Source organism: Euleptes europaea, chromosome 13, assembly GCF_029931775.1.
Source record: "Euleptes europaea isolate rEulEur1 chromosome 13, rEulEur1.hap1, whole genome shotgun sequence".
Lineage (NCBI taxonomy): Eukaryota > Metazoa > Chordata > Lepidosauria > Squamata > Sphaerodactylidae > Euleptes > Euleptes europaea.
Genome location: NC_079324.1, coordinates 4,051,554 through 4,069,141, shown reverse-complemented (window position 1 = coordinate 4,069,141; position 17,588 = coordinate 4,051,554). Strand labels below are relative to the sequence as shown.

Below are 17,588 nucleotides of genomic sequence, written 5' to 3'. Positions count from 1 at the left end.
GGGGGGGGGGGCGCCTTTTCCAGTTTCACCATCAGTGGAAAGGGACCTATACAGACAGTTGGGTCCAGCAAGTGATTTCTATGGGTTATCTCATAGAGTTCACGTCTCCCCCAAAGGACAAATTTGTCAACTCACCAAAGTCGACCCTCAGAGAAAAACACCTCAGGACACTGGAGGCCATCTCACACTTACTTCAGATCCAAGCAATAGAGCCAGTTCCCCTCCCCGAGGTTGGCAAGGGGGTTTATTCAATTTTCTTTACTGTTCCAAAGAAAAATGGGGACTGGAGGGCTATATTGGACCTAAAACATCTAACCAAAAAGGTCAAATATCGGAGGTTTCGCATGGAGACCCTCCGCTCCATCATGGAGGCTCTTCAGGTGAATCAATTTTTAACTTCCTTGGATCTGAAGGAAGCCTACCTCCATGTACCTATACATGTAGCCCACAGGCGCTTCCTCAGGTTTTGTTACGGCCAAAAACATTATCAATTCCGGGCCCTCCCCTTTGGTCTGTCCTCTGCTCCCCGTGTCTTCAGCAAAGTTCTGGTGACGCTGGTGGCTCTGATCCGACAAGAGGGGACTCAACCTTTTCCATATCTGGACGACATTTTGATTTGTGCAAATTCAAAGGAGGAATCTCTCCACCACACGTCCAGAGTGGTCCAGATTCTTTCAGATCATGGATTCCTCATCAATTTGGAAAAGAGCCAGTTGTCCCCAACCCAGAGTTTGGAACATCTGGGAGTCACTATAGATACCCGCAGAAATCTTATTTGCCTTCCCCGGGAAAAAAACTCCAAAATCCAATCTATGACACAACTGGTGATCAAATCCAAGCAAGGCAGGATTATGTTCCTAGCCGGGCTACTGGGGAAGATGATAGCCTGCCTTTGCTCAGTTCCATGGGCCAGGTTTCATTCAAGGCCCCTGCAGAGGTTACTTCAGCCTTATCAGACTTTGATCACTCAGAAAAGAGACAAAACCATTCCTCTCCCCTTCGACTTCCGAAGGTCCCTCCTCTGGTGGTGCCAGAATCACAACCTCACCAAGGGGATGAATTTCGTGATAGAGGATCAGATCCAAGTATACTCAGATGCCAGTCTGGAGGGCTGGGGGGCCACCTGCCTAGGCCAGATGGCTCAGGGGGCGTGGTCAGTATCAGAGAGGAGAATGCACATAAATGTGCTAGAACTGAGAGCGATCCGCTTAGCTCTGATTCACTTCAAAACCCTATTACGGCGCAAACACGTACTGGTCCGCACGGACAACGTGTCTGCAAAAGCTTACCTGAACAAACAGGGTGGGGGTCAAGGTCTTCCAAACTCCATCAGGAAGCGGAAATCATTCTCTCCTGGTCGGAAATAAATCTTCTGTCTCTTTCAGCAGAGCACATTCGAGGAGTCTTCAACCTTCAGGCCGACTGGTTGAGTCGACAGACTCTAGACGAAGGCGAGTGGTCCATAAACAGGTCGATATTCAACCAGATTGTGGACAGATTCAGGCAACCCAAGGTAGACCTATTTGCCTCAGGGCACAACCATCTACTTCCTCGATTCTTCACCCGCTTTGCACACCAGGAAGAGGAGGGCATGGATGCCCTGATGTCCCCATGGCCAAGGGAACTACTGTTTGCCTTCCCTCCCATCCCCATTCTCCCCAGGGTCATCAGGAAGATCAGGAAGGAAGGAGCAAATGTAATCCTCATTGCTCCTCTGTGGCCGAGGAGACCCTGGTTTCCCAGCCTGAGGGAATTGTCCATTCAGGATCCATGGGAACTCCCTCACATTCCAGACCTACTGCATCAGGGCCCGTTATTCCACCCAGACCCAGCATGGCTTCGCTTAACCGCCTGGAAATTGAAAGGAAGTCCCTTCTAGAGGAGGGTTACAGCTCACAGGTGGTTGATACCATGTTAGAGGCGAGAAGACCTTCCACAAGGAGGATATACAATACCTCCTGGAGGGCCTTTGTGCTTTGGTGTAGGCGTAAACAGATAGATCCCATTACACCGGGTGTTCCTGAAGTCCTCCAGTTTCTTCAGGACGGAGTGGATCAAGGTTTAAAGGTCGCCACCTTGCGCAAACAAGTGGCAGCTATTTCCACTGTTCTCTGTCCCGCACAGACCCTGCCTCTATCTAGACATCCTCACATAACCACCTTCTTAAAAGGGGTTGCTCAATCCAGTCCCCCTGCGATACACCACTTTCCAACCTGGCGCCTTAATCTGGTTCTCAAAGCCCTTATGAAACCTCCCTTTGAGCCCATTAGGGACATTTCCTTGAGAATGCTGAAGATGAAGACCATATTTCTCACGGCTCTTACTTCAGCTCGGTGAGTCTCCGAGCTCAGGGCGCTGTCGGCACGAGAGGGTCTGTGTGTGTTTCATAAAGATAAGGTTGTCCTTAGAACAGATCCATCCTTAATTCCTAAGGTGAATTCAGTGTTTCACCGTTCCCAGGAAATTCATTTACCATCTTTTTGTCCCAATCCATCCCATCCAAGAGAAAGAGAATGGCATAATTTAGATTTAAGACGTCTCCTCAAAACCTACCTTAGACGCACTCAATCCATTAGGCAGTGCGATGCCCTATTCATCTCCTTGTTTAACCCTTCTAAGGGACAGAAGATGTCTAGTGCCGCCATCAGCGGGGTAGTGAGACAATGCATTACAGAGGCTTACAGAGCCAGTAAGATTCCACCACCTTCTGGCATCACGGCTCATTCTGTTCGCAGCGCGGCCACTTCCGCTGCCTTAGCTAAGCAGGCCTCCCTAGAGGAGATCTGCAAGGCGGCCACGTGGTCTTCCGCATCAACCTTTGCAAGACATTACAAGATCGATTCCATGGCCTCGGTGGATGCAGCCTTCGGCAGAAGGGTTCTGCAACTCGTCTTGGATTGATCTTGGTCCCTCCCAAATAATTAGCTCTTGGGTATCCCGCGAGTTCAAGATGACCTTCACCCAGAACGAGAACGGAGCCTTGTCTACTCACCGTGAAGGCTCCTTCTGTTCTGGGTTGAAGGTCATCTTGCCCGCCCAAGTTGCACACTAATAATGACAACAATATTTAACCAAGACTTGCACAGAATTTTATTTAGGATTCACAGTGTTCAACATGGGAAAGTATTATAAATTACATTTGGTGTCCGCCATCTTATCCTGTTCCAATTGCCTTCATGTTATCTATTGTTCTTATTGTTGACTGTTTGTTGGAGTTCATATAATGTTTGTATTTCATAAGGTGTTGTGTCTCCTGCTGGCCTTTGCACCTAACTGTCTCCTTAGTTCGGCGAGTCCGAAAACTGGATCTCCCGCCCAGGGGACAGGAAGTGGATGAAAAAATCCTTTAAGTCCTGCCTCCCTGGGCACGTGATAGTAATACCCGCGAGTTCAAGATGACCTTCAACCCAGAACAGAAGGAGCCTTCTTGGTGAGTAGACAAGGCTCCGTTCTGGCACTCAACACATCAGGAACTGAGGTGTCCATCCTTCAAAGGAAGAAGCTGTCCTAGGAGCAGATTCTGCCAAAATCTTCCCCAATTCCGGGTGTGTCCATGGGATACGTGGAGATCTAAATCCAGAAATGGGCAGCCGCTTGGCCCATGGATTGTCACAGTTTTTTTATTAAGGCTTTCATTATTTGATGTATCAGTAATCTTTGGTAACGCAACTAAGTTTGGCACTAGGAAGCAAAGAGAAGGGAGAGGAGGGTTGTAAAAGATGAAGGGGGTAGACCAGGTCTTTTGTTTGCCAACAGAACTTGGTAGGAGGGAGGGAGAATGGTAAATAAATACAGTTATCCAGAGGCGAGTGTTGTGCTTCATAAAGCATGTATGTATGTTGGAGAGAATGTCAAATTCACATCTGAATGCTGTGTGAATGTCCCATAATATTTTTGTTTCCCAGACACACCAGTGAACACTGATGTTCCATTTGGGTGACTGTTAACATTTGCTTGTGCATATCAGAATTTTGGGATATCAAAATGCTTGCATATTTTCATGTTAATTGCCAGACTCCATCAAATTTCAGACATTCATTATAGCATACTATGCATTGAAATAACTTGGAGATGACCGGAGCAGTAGATCAAAATGCTACAGAGATGGTAGTGTTTAATATCAACATGTCTTTTCCTTCTCGTTTTGCCATGACTTGGTTGAAGTGTAAATTTCTCATTTCCTTTTGTAAATATGTGTAAGATTTGGTTGTCTGGTAAAACCCCAAAATATTTCTCTGGCCCAACAGCCTGCATGTTTATCAAAGCCTTCTGGGACTCTGAACTCTGCGGAATGAAAGTGTGGGGCTGTATGTTTGAATCCTTCCTCACATCCTACTTTGGTTCCCCAGCTCATTACTTAGTCATCTTTGGAAGCCCGGCTTCGAGTGGCAACCAGGGAGAAGGCCTGCTGCAGAGATACCAGCTAGATATTAGGAAGAAGGGGTTTTTTTACAGCAAGAGTAGTTCAGCAGTGGCATCAGCTGCCCAGGGCGGTGGTGAGCTCCCCCTCACTGGCAGTCTTCAAGCAGCAGCTGGACGAACACTTGTTAGGGATGCTCTAGCCTGACCCTGCATTGAGGACCCTTCCAACTCTATGATTGTATGACTTTACTATGTAAGCTTTAACTTGTTAGTCACCTTGGTGTACCTTGTTAGGCCAGAAAGGTGAGATACACATCTTGCAAAATAAACGAAGTACCGGCTTTCCCTGAGCAGGGAGTTTTGAAGCATGTAGTCACTCAGCTCCATGCCCGCATCCTGCAGAGGCTCAGTCCCAGCAGAGCCAGCTTGGCCCCCTGTACAAGGCAGGAGAAGACCAGGGCTCCAGACAGAAAGGAGACTGCGAAGTGTTCCTGGCGGGCAGGCTGAACATAGCAGGGCAGGTGCTGTTCACCTGGAATTGGAGTGTGACGCTGGCTGTCATCAAGCAGAGACACCAGGAGCTGAAAAATGGAAATGTGGAAGTGGCAGGCTCTTTGCCAAGAGGAGTCGCTTCAAGAGCCTCACCTTGGGCTTGAAGTGAAGCTTCCATCAGATGGTGCAGAGTGGGGAGGGGAGCTGACATATTTGTGCCCGTCTGTCCCTTGGCATTAGAATGACAACTGTTGGCCAGTCAGGGTTCATCAGCCTCTCCCCAAAAGCCACTCCATCCCTGACCAATGCCTGTGCTGGTTACTTTTGCAGAGTGGCTTCCCGAACAAAGTTCTTTGAGACGGCGTCCTTCAGGACAGGAAGGTAGGCGAGGGCTGTTATCTTTCTTCCCCCCTGGGGCACCTGGGATGGGGAGGGACATCCAGAGACAACTCCCCTTCTGAACAGTTTTTTGCAGAGGGGGGGAGGCCGGGGGGGGGGGGAATGCTGGCAAGCCATCTTGCGGCGACCACGTGGTTTCAAGACATCATTCCAGTGCTAGAGACTTTTATTTTAACCTGAAGGATCTTGAGATCTTTGGGCGGTCTGCTTTTGGAGAGTGAACCTCTCACCTGATGTCGCCACTGTGCCCTCTGCTCCTCCCCCTCCGCAGGCCACGGAGCTGTGTGGCGTGTTGCATCAGTGTGGTGTTTTTATGGCATAACAGCATTGTTTACACTCTTACTTCACTGAGCTTCACGTTACGGGGCTACACAGCCAGCTATTCCTGGGTTTTCCAGTGAAGAAGCTCAATTACTGTTATCAGTGACTAAATCTATAGGTTTTATACCTCACTAAAAGGTAGGTTTCCTTGTTAGGAATAGCCACCCAAAGCAATGAGGCAATCTAATCGAATTAGTTGAATTCTTTTTATTGCTAACTTCAGAATATATTGTTACATTGTATAAAACTTCCAACAAAATGTTAAAAACTACAGCAAAAACTTACATTATATGAAAAATCCTAACAAAATATTACACAATATAAGTAGAATATTACAATGTCTAAGCAGATCTGTTCAGTAAAAATTACAGTAAAAATTACAAAGTTCACATACCTCTGGATGTGTGTAAGCCCTTGGCCCAATTGAACCAAAAACCACATCAGAGACAGGTCCAAAGAAGCTGGTTTTACTGGTCAAAATAGGTTAACAGAGCATAAAGAAAAGGCTGACAGCAATGAAGCTTGCTGGCTTGAACCTGGTAATATAAAAGCACTGAAAAGGCAAGAGATTACATACCGTATCACAAACAAAGCTGAGTTCCCAGAGCTTCAAACGGAGTTCAGTAGGCACAACAGTCCTTGAGTCTGGTCGGTGGGAAAGCGAAAGTAAACATCAACTGAGATACAGGCCTGACATTCTGCCCCCCTTAAGGTCCCCTCCCATCTTGCAAGGGGGACAGCTTATCCGGGTAGGTGGTGTGAAAGGCAGTCACTAAGTGTGGGGCGGAGACATCCTGTGCACGCACCCACTCATCGTAGGCAGGGGGGAAGTGTTTCCAGCGAATTAAGTACTGTAGGGATCCATGCCGTATACGTGAATCTAAGATCTTTGACACTTCAAAATGCTCCTCACCCCCACCATCACAGGCTGCTCGGGAGGTGGTTCTGGGTGCCATTCCGGGGAGGCGACATGAGGTTTAAGGAGGCTGACATGGAAGACTGGGTGGATACGTCTCAGGGTTTTGGGGAGAGTCAGTTCCACAGTGACAGGGTTAACGATCCGGGCAATGGGATATGGTCCAATGTACTTGGCACTGAGTTTGTGGCAAGGTCGAGTGGATCGCAGGTTTTTTGTGGAAAGATACACTAATTCACCAACTGTCAGGCTGTTATCTCGGTTTAGATGTTTCCTTTCGTTCCTTTGCTGAACCGTCCAGACTTCAAGGACGGCTCCACATACCAAAGCCTGGGAACGCCACTCCTGGGAAATAATGCTCTGTTTATGCTTTGTAATCTCCCGCCGTTTCTATGCCTTATATTTCCAACTAACGAGCAAGACAACTCATAGCTGTCATCTTATCCTCAATGCACTGTATTGCCTATTTGACCAGTAAAAGCCATCTGCTTGGAATCTGATTGTCTCTGTGGTGATTTCTGGTTCTATGGATCAAGAGCTCACATTATCACAGCTATCCGTCATCACCCTTTTCATCAGTCAGGCTGGAGCCCAGGAGGGTTCGCCTGCCACTCGGGAGCTAAGACAAAGCTCTCCGAGTGAGTTTACCGTGACTGGAGCCCCGTGTGGCTCACCTGCCACTCGGATGGGAGCTACGACAGAGCTCTCCGAGTGAGCCCGGTGTGGTTCGCCCTGGTCCCGGTGGATCTGTTCCCCGGAGCTGGAGCCCTGGAAGGGTCTCCTCCTTGATACCTTCCTTTCAGGACGCCCTAGACAACGTTCATCGGGCAGAAGTGGAACGTAGCCGCCTGACTGGACTTGTACGGGCGCAGCGTGGAGGCCAGCGCCCGCCACGACCTCCTAGTGTCAGATTGTCTAGTGGAGGATGCTCAACTGGCCCAGTTGTGCGGAGCCGGGTTAAAAGCACTGGCAAAACGGATGGTTGCGCTCTTCCACGGAATCTTGGGGGTTTGCCTTGAGATCGTTTGACTGTGGCACAGATAGGGCGGCTGTGAATGAAGGAGTCCACATCAGAACGCATTCCCCCCCCCCCCAAAACTGTCTGCGCAACAAGTGAAGGGTTTTCAGGAACCCAAAGTGTCCTGTAGTTTTAGCTCCATGGGCTAACTGCAGGACTTCTCTCCGAAGTATCCTAGGCACGTATAGTTTTGAGTCTTTGTACCAACAACCACCTTGCTCAAGTACACCTTGGGGCAGGGTTAGGGCAGTGCGTTCGGCTAAGCACTGAGCCCGAAGGGAGTCCAGGAAGGAGTTGGAAATGATCACCCCCCCTCCTTTCGCGGGAGAGGGTGAACCAGGAGCTGGTGGTGTTGGAGGGGGGGGAGAAACTGGTTGCTGCGGGGCGCCGGATACAGTTGGCGCAAGGGGGGCTGGCGAGGGAGCCCGCTGGTTAGGGCTGGACACCTTGTCGGCCACTGCGCGATTCCCATGCTGGGGTCGGGTTTGGGACCGGGTCTGCACGGCCAGCAGGGGCAGGGCTCCTCTTTGTGCCGGGGTGAATAAAGAGTCTGTCGGCCAATCACGTTTTACTGGGTATTGAGGCAACCTATATAGGGCATCTGCAAGCACATTCTGTTTCCTGGGCACATGTTTAAGAACAAAACGGAACTGAGCAAAGAAGTCCGCCCAACGCTGTTGTTTTGCAGACAATTTATGGGTCCCCGTGAGGGCAGCTAGATTTTTGTGATCGGTCCAGACTTCGAAGGGGACCCTGGATCCCTCCAGGAATTGCCTCCACAGAGTAAGGGCATGGTGGACGGCTGATGCCTCCTTTTCCCAAATGGGCCAGTTTAATTGGGCATGCGCAAACTTTTTCGAGAAGTAGGCACAGGGGTGAAGGAGACTTTCCGGTCCTCTTTGGAGAAGCCCCTCCCCCATGGCTACGTCGGATGCATCGACTTGCACAACAAACATTTGGTTCGGATTTGGGTGCTGCAGCACATGTTCAGAAGTGAAAAGCCGTTTGAGGGCTTCAAAGGCGGATTGGCATTGATCAGTCCACAGTTTTTTGGCAGAGGGCAATGTTGCAGAAACCCCTTTACCTTTTGTTTTCAGGAGGTCAGTGATTGGCAGCGCCACTTGAGCAAAATTGGGAATGAAACCGCGGTAGAAATTGGCAAAGCCCAGAAATTGCTGCACTTGCTTGCGGGTGGAGGGTGGAGTCCAGTCAAGTACCAATTGGACCTTAGCGGGGTCCATGCTAAGACCACGATGAGAGATTATGTACCCCAAGAAAGTTATTTTCTCTTGGTGAAATTCGCATTTGGACAGTTTTGCATAGAGCTGGTGGTTACGCAGACGTTGCAAAACTTCTCTGACCAGAGCAACATGTTCCTCCATGGTTTTCGAATAAATAAGAATGTCATCCAAATAAACTACCACGCCGCGATATAGCAAATCATGGAGGATTTCGTTAATGAGTTGCATGAAGACCCCCGGGGGCCCCTTTTAATCCGAAAGGCATCACAAGAAATTCATACATTCCAAAACAGCTAGAGAAGGCGGTGAGGGGTTCGTCCCCCTCACGGATACGGATGCGATAATAAGCTTCCACTAAGTCCAATTTGGAAAAAACGCGTCCCTCTTGTAATTGTCCCAAAATATCTGAAATCAATAATATGGACTTGACTTTGAGAGCTGCAAACGTGGCCTCACTAATTAAGGTGCGGCCGCAGCCAGAGTCAATAAGTGCCTTGACAGGTAATTGGGGACCCCCTTTATAGTGTTGCAACACTGCGTCTACATAAACAGTGGTTTCCACTTCACTCACCTTGACGGGAGCTTTGGGTTTAGCAGGAGATTCTGCAGGGGTCTGTGGAGACTCACCACAGACCGAATCCGTTTTTTTGACAGATCAAGAGGGTTTTCCAGGTTTAGAGCTGGAGCATTCCATTGGTTATCCTCGTCAGAAGAAGGAGAGTTGTCCCCCATTGGGGCACTTGTAATCCGAGACCCTGCGGGGCCGTTTGGTGCAGAAAGGTTAGCCGATTCCTCAACGTGAAGTGCAGAGGGTGTGGGTCGTCCCGGCGCTGCGCTGCGGGTGGTCGAGGTGCCTCTGCGTTGAGGTCTCCCTCGAGCTCGGGGTGGTACGCTGGGGCGAGTGGCCTCCGGACGCTGAGGACAAGCCGCTGCAAAGTGGCCCAATTCCCTGCAAACAAGGCAAGCCCCCCTCTGGAACCTCGATTCGCAATCCAGAGGTGGCCGCGTAGGTTTACGTAGGCTGGAAAGCGGCGCTTTCGGAGGGGGGTTTTGGGCGCTCTTATCCCTGTTTCGCTGTCGGACCAGGGAAATGAAACGTCGGTGGCTCTCGACCTCAGCCAGCAAAATCCAATCTTCTAGGGTCTTGGGATCACCCCGCATATACGACCAGTTCAGAATATCAGGGTGTAAGGCTTCCCTGAAATAATGAATAAGGGTGGCCTCAGGCCAATCCACAATCTTGCTTGCCAGTCTCTGGAATTCATCCGCAAATTCCCGGACTGGAGAGGAGCCCTGTCTGAGTTTTAACAGTTCTGCCTTAGCTCATTCTCCCATAAAGGGGTCCTCAAACCGTCTCCGCAAGGCAAGCATGAAATTGTTGAGGGAGCGGATAGATCGGGATCTAGTGTCAAATTGGAGGACCATCCATTCAGCTGCTTTCCCCGTCAATAAAGAGGCTATGAACCGGACTCGGCTGTCCTCAGTGTTGTTCCCTCATATAACTGTCCACTTGATGAAGAAAACAGGGTAGAGTTTTGAGTGAACCATCATATGTCGTCTTCAGCCGAGGTTGCTTCCATAGACCGGATATAGTTTGACCCGGTAGCACGGGTGTTCCGGGAAGTGGTGCAGCCGGGGCTCCCGGAACTAGGGGGAGAGCAGGCGGTTGAGCGGGTACACCCGGTTGGGGGTGCACTGGTGCTGCGGGTTGTTGAGCTGGGATACCCGGCTGAACAGGGAGAACGGGCTGCGCCGGAGTCGTCAGCGCCTGTTGCAAGCGCTCGTTGTCTCGAAACAAGTGTTCCAGTTGATCCTGGAGGCGATCTACACGATCGTATAACTCTCGGTTTTGAGCCCTCAATAGGTGCACTTCCTCCTCGGGGCCACCCGGACGATGCGCTCGACTGGACCGCAAACCAGTGGCCCAATGGGAGCCGTCCCCATACAAGTCCTCCTCGTCAGAGTCGTCGGAGCCCCAAAGTCGTTCTGTGAGGCGACGTGCGCGTTGGGAGGTGCGAGATGGAGCAAAAGCCGGAGAAAACGTTGGCCCCCACGAGGGGCCAGTTCGCCCGGCGTCTTTGGGGCGCACACCCGCCCGCGCCCGTTCTTCAGCCAACTGCTGCTCCCTTTCCCGCTCGGCCTGAGCTTTGGCCGCCGCCTCAGCCGCCGCAGCTGCCTCTCTGTCCGTGAGAGTTTGGGCGGCCTCGAGCTTCAGGGCAGCAGCCGTGGTAACAAGTGGTAGAAGTTCTTTTTCCAATAGGGTGAGGAGCGGTTTAGACTCCCCACCCAGTAGCAGTTGAACCTGAACCTGCCCCAGCCCCGAAAGTTGGGGTTAACAATTGTGATAGGTCGGCTACTGTGGTATCCTTAGGTAGTCCCACAAACAGTAGCGCCGTTTGAACTGCAATCTGTTGAGCTTCTGCTTGACACTCAGCCGCATTCAGTACCAATGGAACACCTTCCGGCGTCAATCCCGCCATGGCTTGGGATACGGCTGGGCGGATTGGGGCCGCGCACAAATCCGGAGAGGTCTCACGAACAATAAGCCTGTCTAACAAGTCCGTTAGTAGTTGTAAATCCTCAGCCGCCAACCGAGCTTCCTCCACCAAGCGGTCAAGGGCTTGGAGGTCTAAGCAGGTGTTGGCATCCTCAACGTCGGACATCCAGGGGGCTGTCGCCAGAGAACGCCACTGGGCCTGTATTAATCCATGTAGGCGACTGACTTCCGTGCCAGTCCTCCGTAGCTCAGTTACAATGTCCCGTACGAGGTCGGGATCGTCGTCCAGGGTTCTGTCGGAACCCGCTTCCCAGGGATCAGTTCTGGCGGGTCTGGGGCGAACCACACGGGCTCTAGCCACGAGTCACTCAGAGAGTGTTTCCTCACTCCCATCCGAGTGGCAGGTGAACCCTCCGGGGCTCCAGCCTGGCAGAAGATGAAGGATTGTTTGATTGCTGTCACAATGTAAGCCCTTGGCCCAATTGAATCAAAAACCACATCAGAGACAGTCAGGTCCAAAGAAGCTGGTTTTACTGGTCAAAATAGGTTAACAGAGCATAAAGAAAAGGGTGACAGCAATGAAGCTTGCTGGCTTGAACCTGGTAATATAAAAGAACTGAAAAGGCAAGAGATTACGAATCACAAACAAAGCTGAGTTCCCAGAGCTTCAAACGGAGTTCAGTAGGCACAACAGTCCTTGAGTCTGGTCGGTGGGAAAGCGAAAGTAAACATCAACTGAGATACAGGCCTGACAATGTGCCATGCTGATGGGGAAAATTCTTTAGACAGACAGACAGCATTGCGGCATAGTCTGCTAAAGAACTCCCCACTACTGAACTATTTCTAACCCTTCATATACTCTTTTAGAGCTGAGTGGTCATGAGAATTCTAATCTGTTCTCATCACATCTTTCCCGGGGATCAAAAAACATCCTTCTCATGTAGTAAAAATACAAATCAGATAAAATTTCCCCCCATAAGCAGTTATTTTACATTTCTCGTCCTTTGTACCCCAAGTTATAAGGTTACACAGATACAATTGATAAAGATATAATCAAGGTCCCAAATCTTCAAACAGGTTTCCACTAACTTCAGACATCAACTCAGATAACAATATGAATGGCTAAGTATATAATATGTTGAGAAATACTCTTATTCACATCAAGGATGGGAGAAAGATGCTTGCATGCATTTCTGTTACCCCCACAGGCAGCATAGACAGCAGTTTTAAAAGCGTTTCTGTCATTATCTCTTTGTTTTGCTAAGAGTTGGCTGGCTTTGGCCGGCTGCCTAGCTCTTCCTAGAGTTCACGGTATCTGCTTTACTTTCAGTCCGCGGCTAAATCAGAACCATTTAGGCATGCCATACTACAGCCGGGAGACATTAATACTGTTAATTGCCGCAATCTGCAGTGCATATACCGTATATACTCGAGTATAAGCTGAGTTTTTCAGCCCTTTTTTTAGGCTGAAAAAGCCCTCCTCGGCTTATACTTGAGTCTATACGGTAGAGGGAGGGAGGGGGAAATTACCTGATGCTCGGGCTGCCAGCAGCCGCCGCGGGCTGCCTCCGCCTCTCCTCTGCGGCCCGCTTTGAGAAGCGGCGGGGGCGGCCGGGGTCCCTCGCCACCGCCGCCGCCCCCTCCTGCAGCGCGCGGCCGCACCTGCAGCGAGGGGGACGCTTTGAGAAGCGGCGGGGGCGGCCGGGATCCCTCGCCGCCACCGCTGCCCCCTCCAGCAGCCGCCACAGGCCGCAGAGGAGAGGCGGAGGCGGCCCGCGGCGGCTGCTGGAGGGGATGGTGGCGGCGAGGGACCCCCGGCCGCTCCCGCCGCTGCTTCTCGGGCCACAGAAGAGAGGCGGCAGGCGGCGGCTGCTGGAGGGGGCGGCTGTTTCTTCCCCCCCCACTGCGCAGATGGAGCCGCGCTCTCCCGGTGAGTGAGGGTTCAAGGGCTCTTCCCCCTTCCCCCGTAGGATGGCACTGGGGTCGGTGTGGGTCTTGAGGGCCTGGGAGCCCGGGCGGGAGGGCAACCCGGGGCAGGGGCGAGATCCTCCTCCCGCTCTAAAATGGCGTCCGCCATTTTAGATTCCTGTATTTCCCACCCTCGGCTTATAGTCGGGTCAATAACGGGATCCCTTTTCTGGGCTAAATTAGATTCCTCAGCTTATACTCGGGTCGGCTTATACTCGAGTATATACGGTAATCTATTTTCAACTCAGTATTTGCCTAATACCATTACAGACCCTGTCCCTTGCAGATGAGGTAATTAAGTATAAAATAACACACATCATAACATAATGAATATTTGAAATGCTATGAATACATCATATAGTATATGAGATAAATGTGATTACAATGACATAAACAAAGTTAAATGATTACATGATTACTTATATGCATAGTTATACTTGAAAAGCATACAGCATATAATAATAAAAGCAGTATTAGCTGTTGGTAGTAACAAAAGAACATAAGAAAGGTCATGCTGGATCAGACCAAGGCCCTCAAGTCCAGCAGTCTGTTCACACAGTGCCCAACCAGGTGCCCCTAGGAAGCCACAAACAAGACGACTTCAGCAGCAGCATCCTGCCGGTGTTCCACAGCACCTAATATAATATAATCAGCTGTTAATCTTCATCTGGAAATTGGATCAAACTATCAGGATTATGAATCAGGTCAGAATTCTTCCTCCATGGTAAATTTCTCCTCCAGGGCAATATTAAACACCTCATCAGGTAAGCCAAGATCAAGACTTAAAACCTCCTCAGGCGATGGTGGAAGGGCAAGAGGTAAAGCATCCTCAAATATTCAGCCTTATGCACTATTCTATAGAAATCAAAGTCATATATACTTTCTCAAGTGAAATAGGCAATTCCTTTGGGTTTGATAAATATAGTCCTTATTTAAAACATTTGACCTATGAACCTGTCTTAATTAAATTCAAGAGTCATATTATAACATTCATGTAAACTGTTAGCCTCAAAAAGGTTTTATAATGTCCAAAGTACTTACAACTTTTCCAAGATTTCTTTTAAATATTGCAAACCACTGTACCACTTTGGAGGCAATATATTTTTTCTTAATCTCTTAACATTTTAAGCAAAACACTTTCATTTTCAAGCAGAACATTGGGGGTTACCGCACTTGTATTCCCAGCGATGTATTGTTTGAAAACGTTATAAAAAATACTGTTCACACTTTGTTTGGTCCCTTTAGCTGTGAAGACATCTTTCAACCATTTATAAGCCGTGGTATCCAAAAACCCTTTTAGAGCGATGTGTTTTATAACGTTTTCAAACTCTTAATACATCGCTGGGAATACAAAGTGCAGTAACCCCCATTCTCCCAAGACTGTGTTCGAGAAAGAAAGCTGCTATGAATGAAACGTATTTACACAAACACTTGATAAACATAGTGTCAGCTCTGGGCTCACCAGACAAATCCCACAAATCAACTTCTAGGCAGGCCTTCCATAGTAAGTTGATTTATTAAGAAATATACAGTGAGTTACAGAAATTGACTTGGAAATTGGCAAGGATACTAATGGGGGAAACACTAAGGGTACGGGAGCTATAAAGGTGAAAGTGAACTTTCTGGACTACTGGTTGCTATGGCAACCCCCTGATAGCACTTGTTCCCAGGGAAGAGCAAGACATAATAAAACCAGAGCTGAACAACAGTTCGACCTTGAAACACCACCTGGCTTAGCCGCTGGGTACCAGGCCGGTGCCTGACACATAGTTGACATTGTAGTACAACACATTGTCCTTGAATTTTTCCAGTCAAGTTTTCATTGAGAAGACTTACTGATAATATTACTCCAAGCTGCAATAGTTACATAGCTAGAACATCTGTGTCATCCTTGTTGCTCTTAGGAATCAATTCTGTAGTCATTTCTTTTTCCTCCTTTTTTTTAAATGAAAAGTATAGATTTTCTTATCCTAAAGACAGCCAAAATCAAAATATGTTAGAACTGTTCATTAGAACATTATAGCCCATTCATTTTAACGTTGAATATGAACTCACACAACCTTGGTCATTTGGAAACCATTCAATAGACAGAGATGTTTCATTTCCTTCTAGAAAAGTGTTGAGTAAGGAGCAGTCCGATGAGCATACCTTTTTGACATCATGTCCTGAACCCCTTTAACATCATCAGTCCTACCCCTTTAAGATCAGAACTAAAGTCTCAGAATTCTCATTCACACCAACTGCTTACCATGCATAACACAATGCCTTTATTCTAGAAGACTGACATAGATTTTACCTGGTAATGTGAAAATCCAGGCTAATCCATTTGCTTCATCTCGGTTGCATTTTTCATGACCTTACTTGGAATATCGGAGATGAAAACACACAGTTGAAATACATGTTCATTATTTTACTGTTCTTGCACTGTGTGTAGCTTCAGACACAAATTTTTCACAAGATTTACTTTCTTGACCTCTGGTAAGAATTGAAACCAAACATATCATGACAAGGAATTATTTTTGACTCTTCACTTCAGGAGTCTCATCAAAACACATTTCTCTCTGTAATTTTTACATACCATCTACTACCATTTTAGCAGATTAAGAACGACACTGTATTTCAGTTTTATGCCCAAAGATTTTGCCCACTGACCTGCAATGAATGACAGAGTTCATTCTATGAGTAAGATTCATGAAATAGCAAATGCATTACAAAGTAAGTGAGTGTCTTGATCTCAGCGTTTGCTGTCTGGATTCCAGTGGGACAAAGTCATCAAAAACTCTGTATATCCATCAACCAAAACTAAAATATTAATTATTTCCTCTGAAAATGAGGAGAGGTCACAAACAGAACATTGTCTCAGAACAAAAATTACATTTTTTCTCATGTTAGACATCCAAAATCTTTCTTTTGAACATGTTAAAGTTACATTTTTACCCCCATGTACTCCGCCTAACCCAGAATGAGTTTTCTGGACTAGTTTCGCACACATATTAAATGATGAAAGGAAAATTCCTCATCAGGCTTAGTTACTTTAACCCTCTCCTTTGTTCATTTTTTATGAACAAAGTATTTCATGGGGTAACCAGGCAAATGTGACCTGGATTTGTAAAAAAAAAAACTGTAACAGATCTGCATCAAAAATTAAGCATGGCTCAAGGTATGTGTTATGTGACTTGCCTGTTGGCTTAGTCATCATTTAAAGTGTTCCCTTTAGTGTACGGAAAAATCACATGGCATTTTTGTGCTTCCCTTTCATTTAGGGAAACATCACATGGCATTTTTGTCCTGGCTCAGAAACTAGTGAATTTCAGGACTGTGTTTGGAAATTTGCACAATAATTTTTCATTTTACCATACGCTTCCAGGATAGGAGTGTTTCATAGGAGAATATTCCTTGCACTGATGTTTTGTTTTGTTCTTTTGCTCTTTGCAGTTCCTCATCACCTCAAGGCAGGCTCCCAAGCGACGAAAGCTGAGAGGCTAAAAGGTAATTGTTGCATACTGAAGAATTAGGCATCAGCAGCTCTGCTGCTGGTATTTAGGGCGGGGGTTCCAGTGTGTCATTCCCCTCCTCGCATTCTGAATGGTCCAGTCCTAGTATGTCTGTACCACTCTGGCATTTCCAGATGTTCAGCTCAGCTCTAATAGCTCCGCCTATTGTTCTTTCTCCAGACTTTCACGTGGCTGACCCTGGCTGGTTCCGGAGAGACAGCCACAATAGCCAGCGTCCATCTTCTTGCTTCCCAGCACATGTTGTGTTCTGCCCAGATGAGCTTTCTGCAGGACTGTGCCCTTGGAACACAGCATTGTGAACAGTTTGTATTGTTTGAAGAAAAGGGGATATTGCCATGGAAGACAGTACCTCCACCTCGCCATTAATTTAAAATCCAGCCCATGGTTTGCTTCTCTTCCCTACTTCCAAGCTGTTTGCCAGTGGTCAAAGAACATTCTTGGTTTTTCCTTTGCCATTTAGATGCTAACTAGAGGTGGCGTTGCTGGCTAGTGGGCAGTCGATGGATTTTGGAGCCCATGAAAGGGACCAGTTTTGCAGCCTTCTTCACGATGGAAAGGGGCCCTCTGCCCGGCCTGCTTCACTCGGAAGACTCTGCCTTGGAACCCTTCCTACTGGTGCTGCCCTGGCTGGGCTAAGAGGAGGCTTTGAAGCGTGCGCATTTCAGTCGGCTGCAACAGCGAGACCTGCTTGGGCTGTTGGAAGAAATGCGGGAAAACTTCCTGCGCAGACAGTTGTCTCCGCCCACTCATCACCCCCTGTGCTCTGCTTCACCCAGCAAGCAAATATTATGCGGGAGTGGATTCCTTATGGATTCCTTTTGTGAATGCCTTGTAGGAATGTGAAGACTTTTAAAACGAG

General features: G+C 48.2%; 1 protein-coding gene across 1 annotated transcript in view; it reads left to right on the top strand.

The window, feature by feature from the left end:
* Window positions 1-16,926, top strand: part of OPHN1 (oligophrenin 1) — a 184,109-nt gene extending 167,183 nt beyond the window's left edge. Inside the window, exons 22-24 of the mRNA XM_056859175.1 lie at window positions 5,185-5,235; window positions 16,650-16,703; window positions 16,889-16,926. Of these exons, the coding sequence (XP_056715153.1) occupies window positions 5,185-5,235; window positions 16,650-16,692 (94 nt within the window). The 3' untranslated portion in view covers window positions 16,693-16,703; window positions 16,889-16,926. The remainder of the gene's footprint in view (window positions 1-5,184; window positions 5,236-16,649; window positions 16,704-16,888) is intronic.
* Window positions 16,927-17,588: the final 662 nt, after the last annotated feature.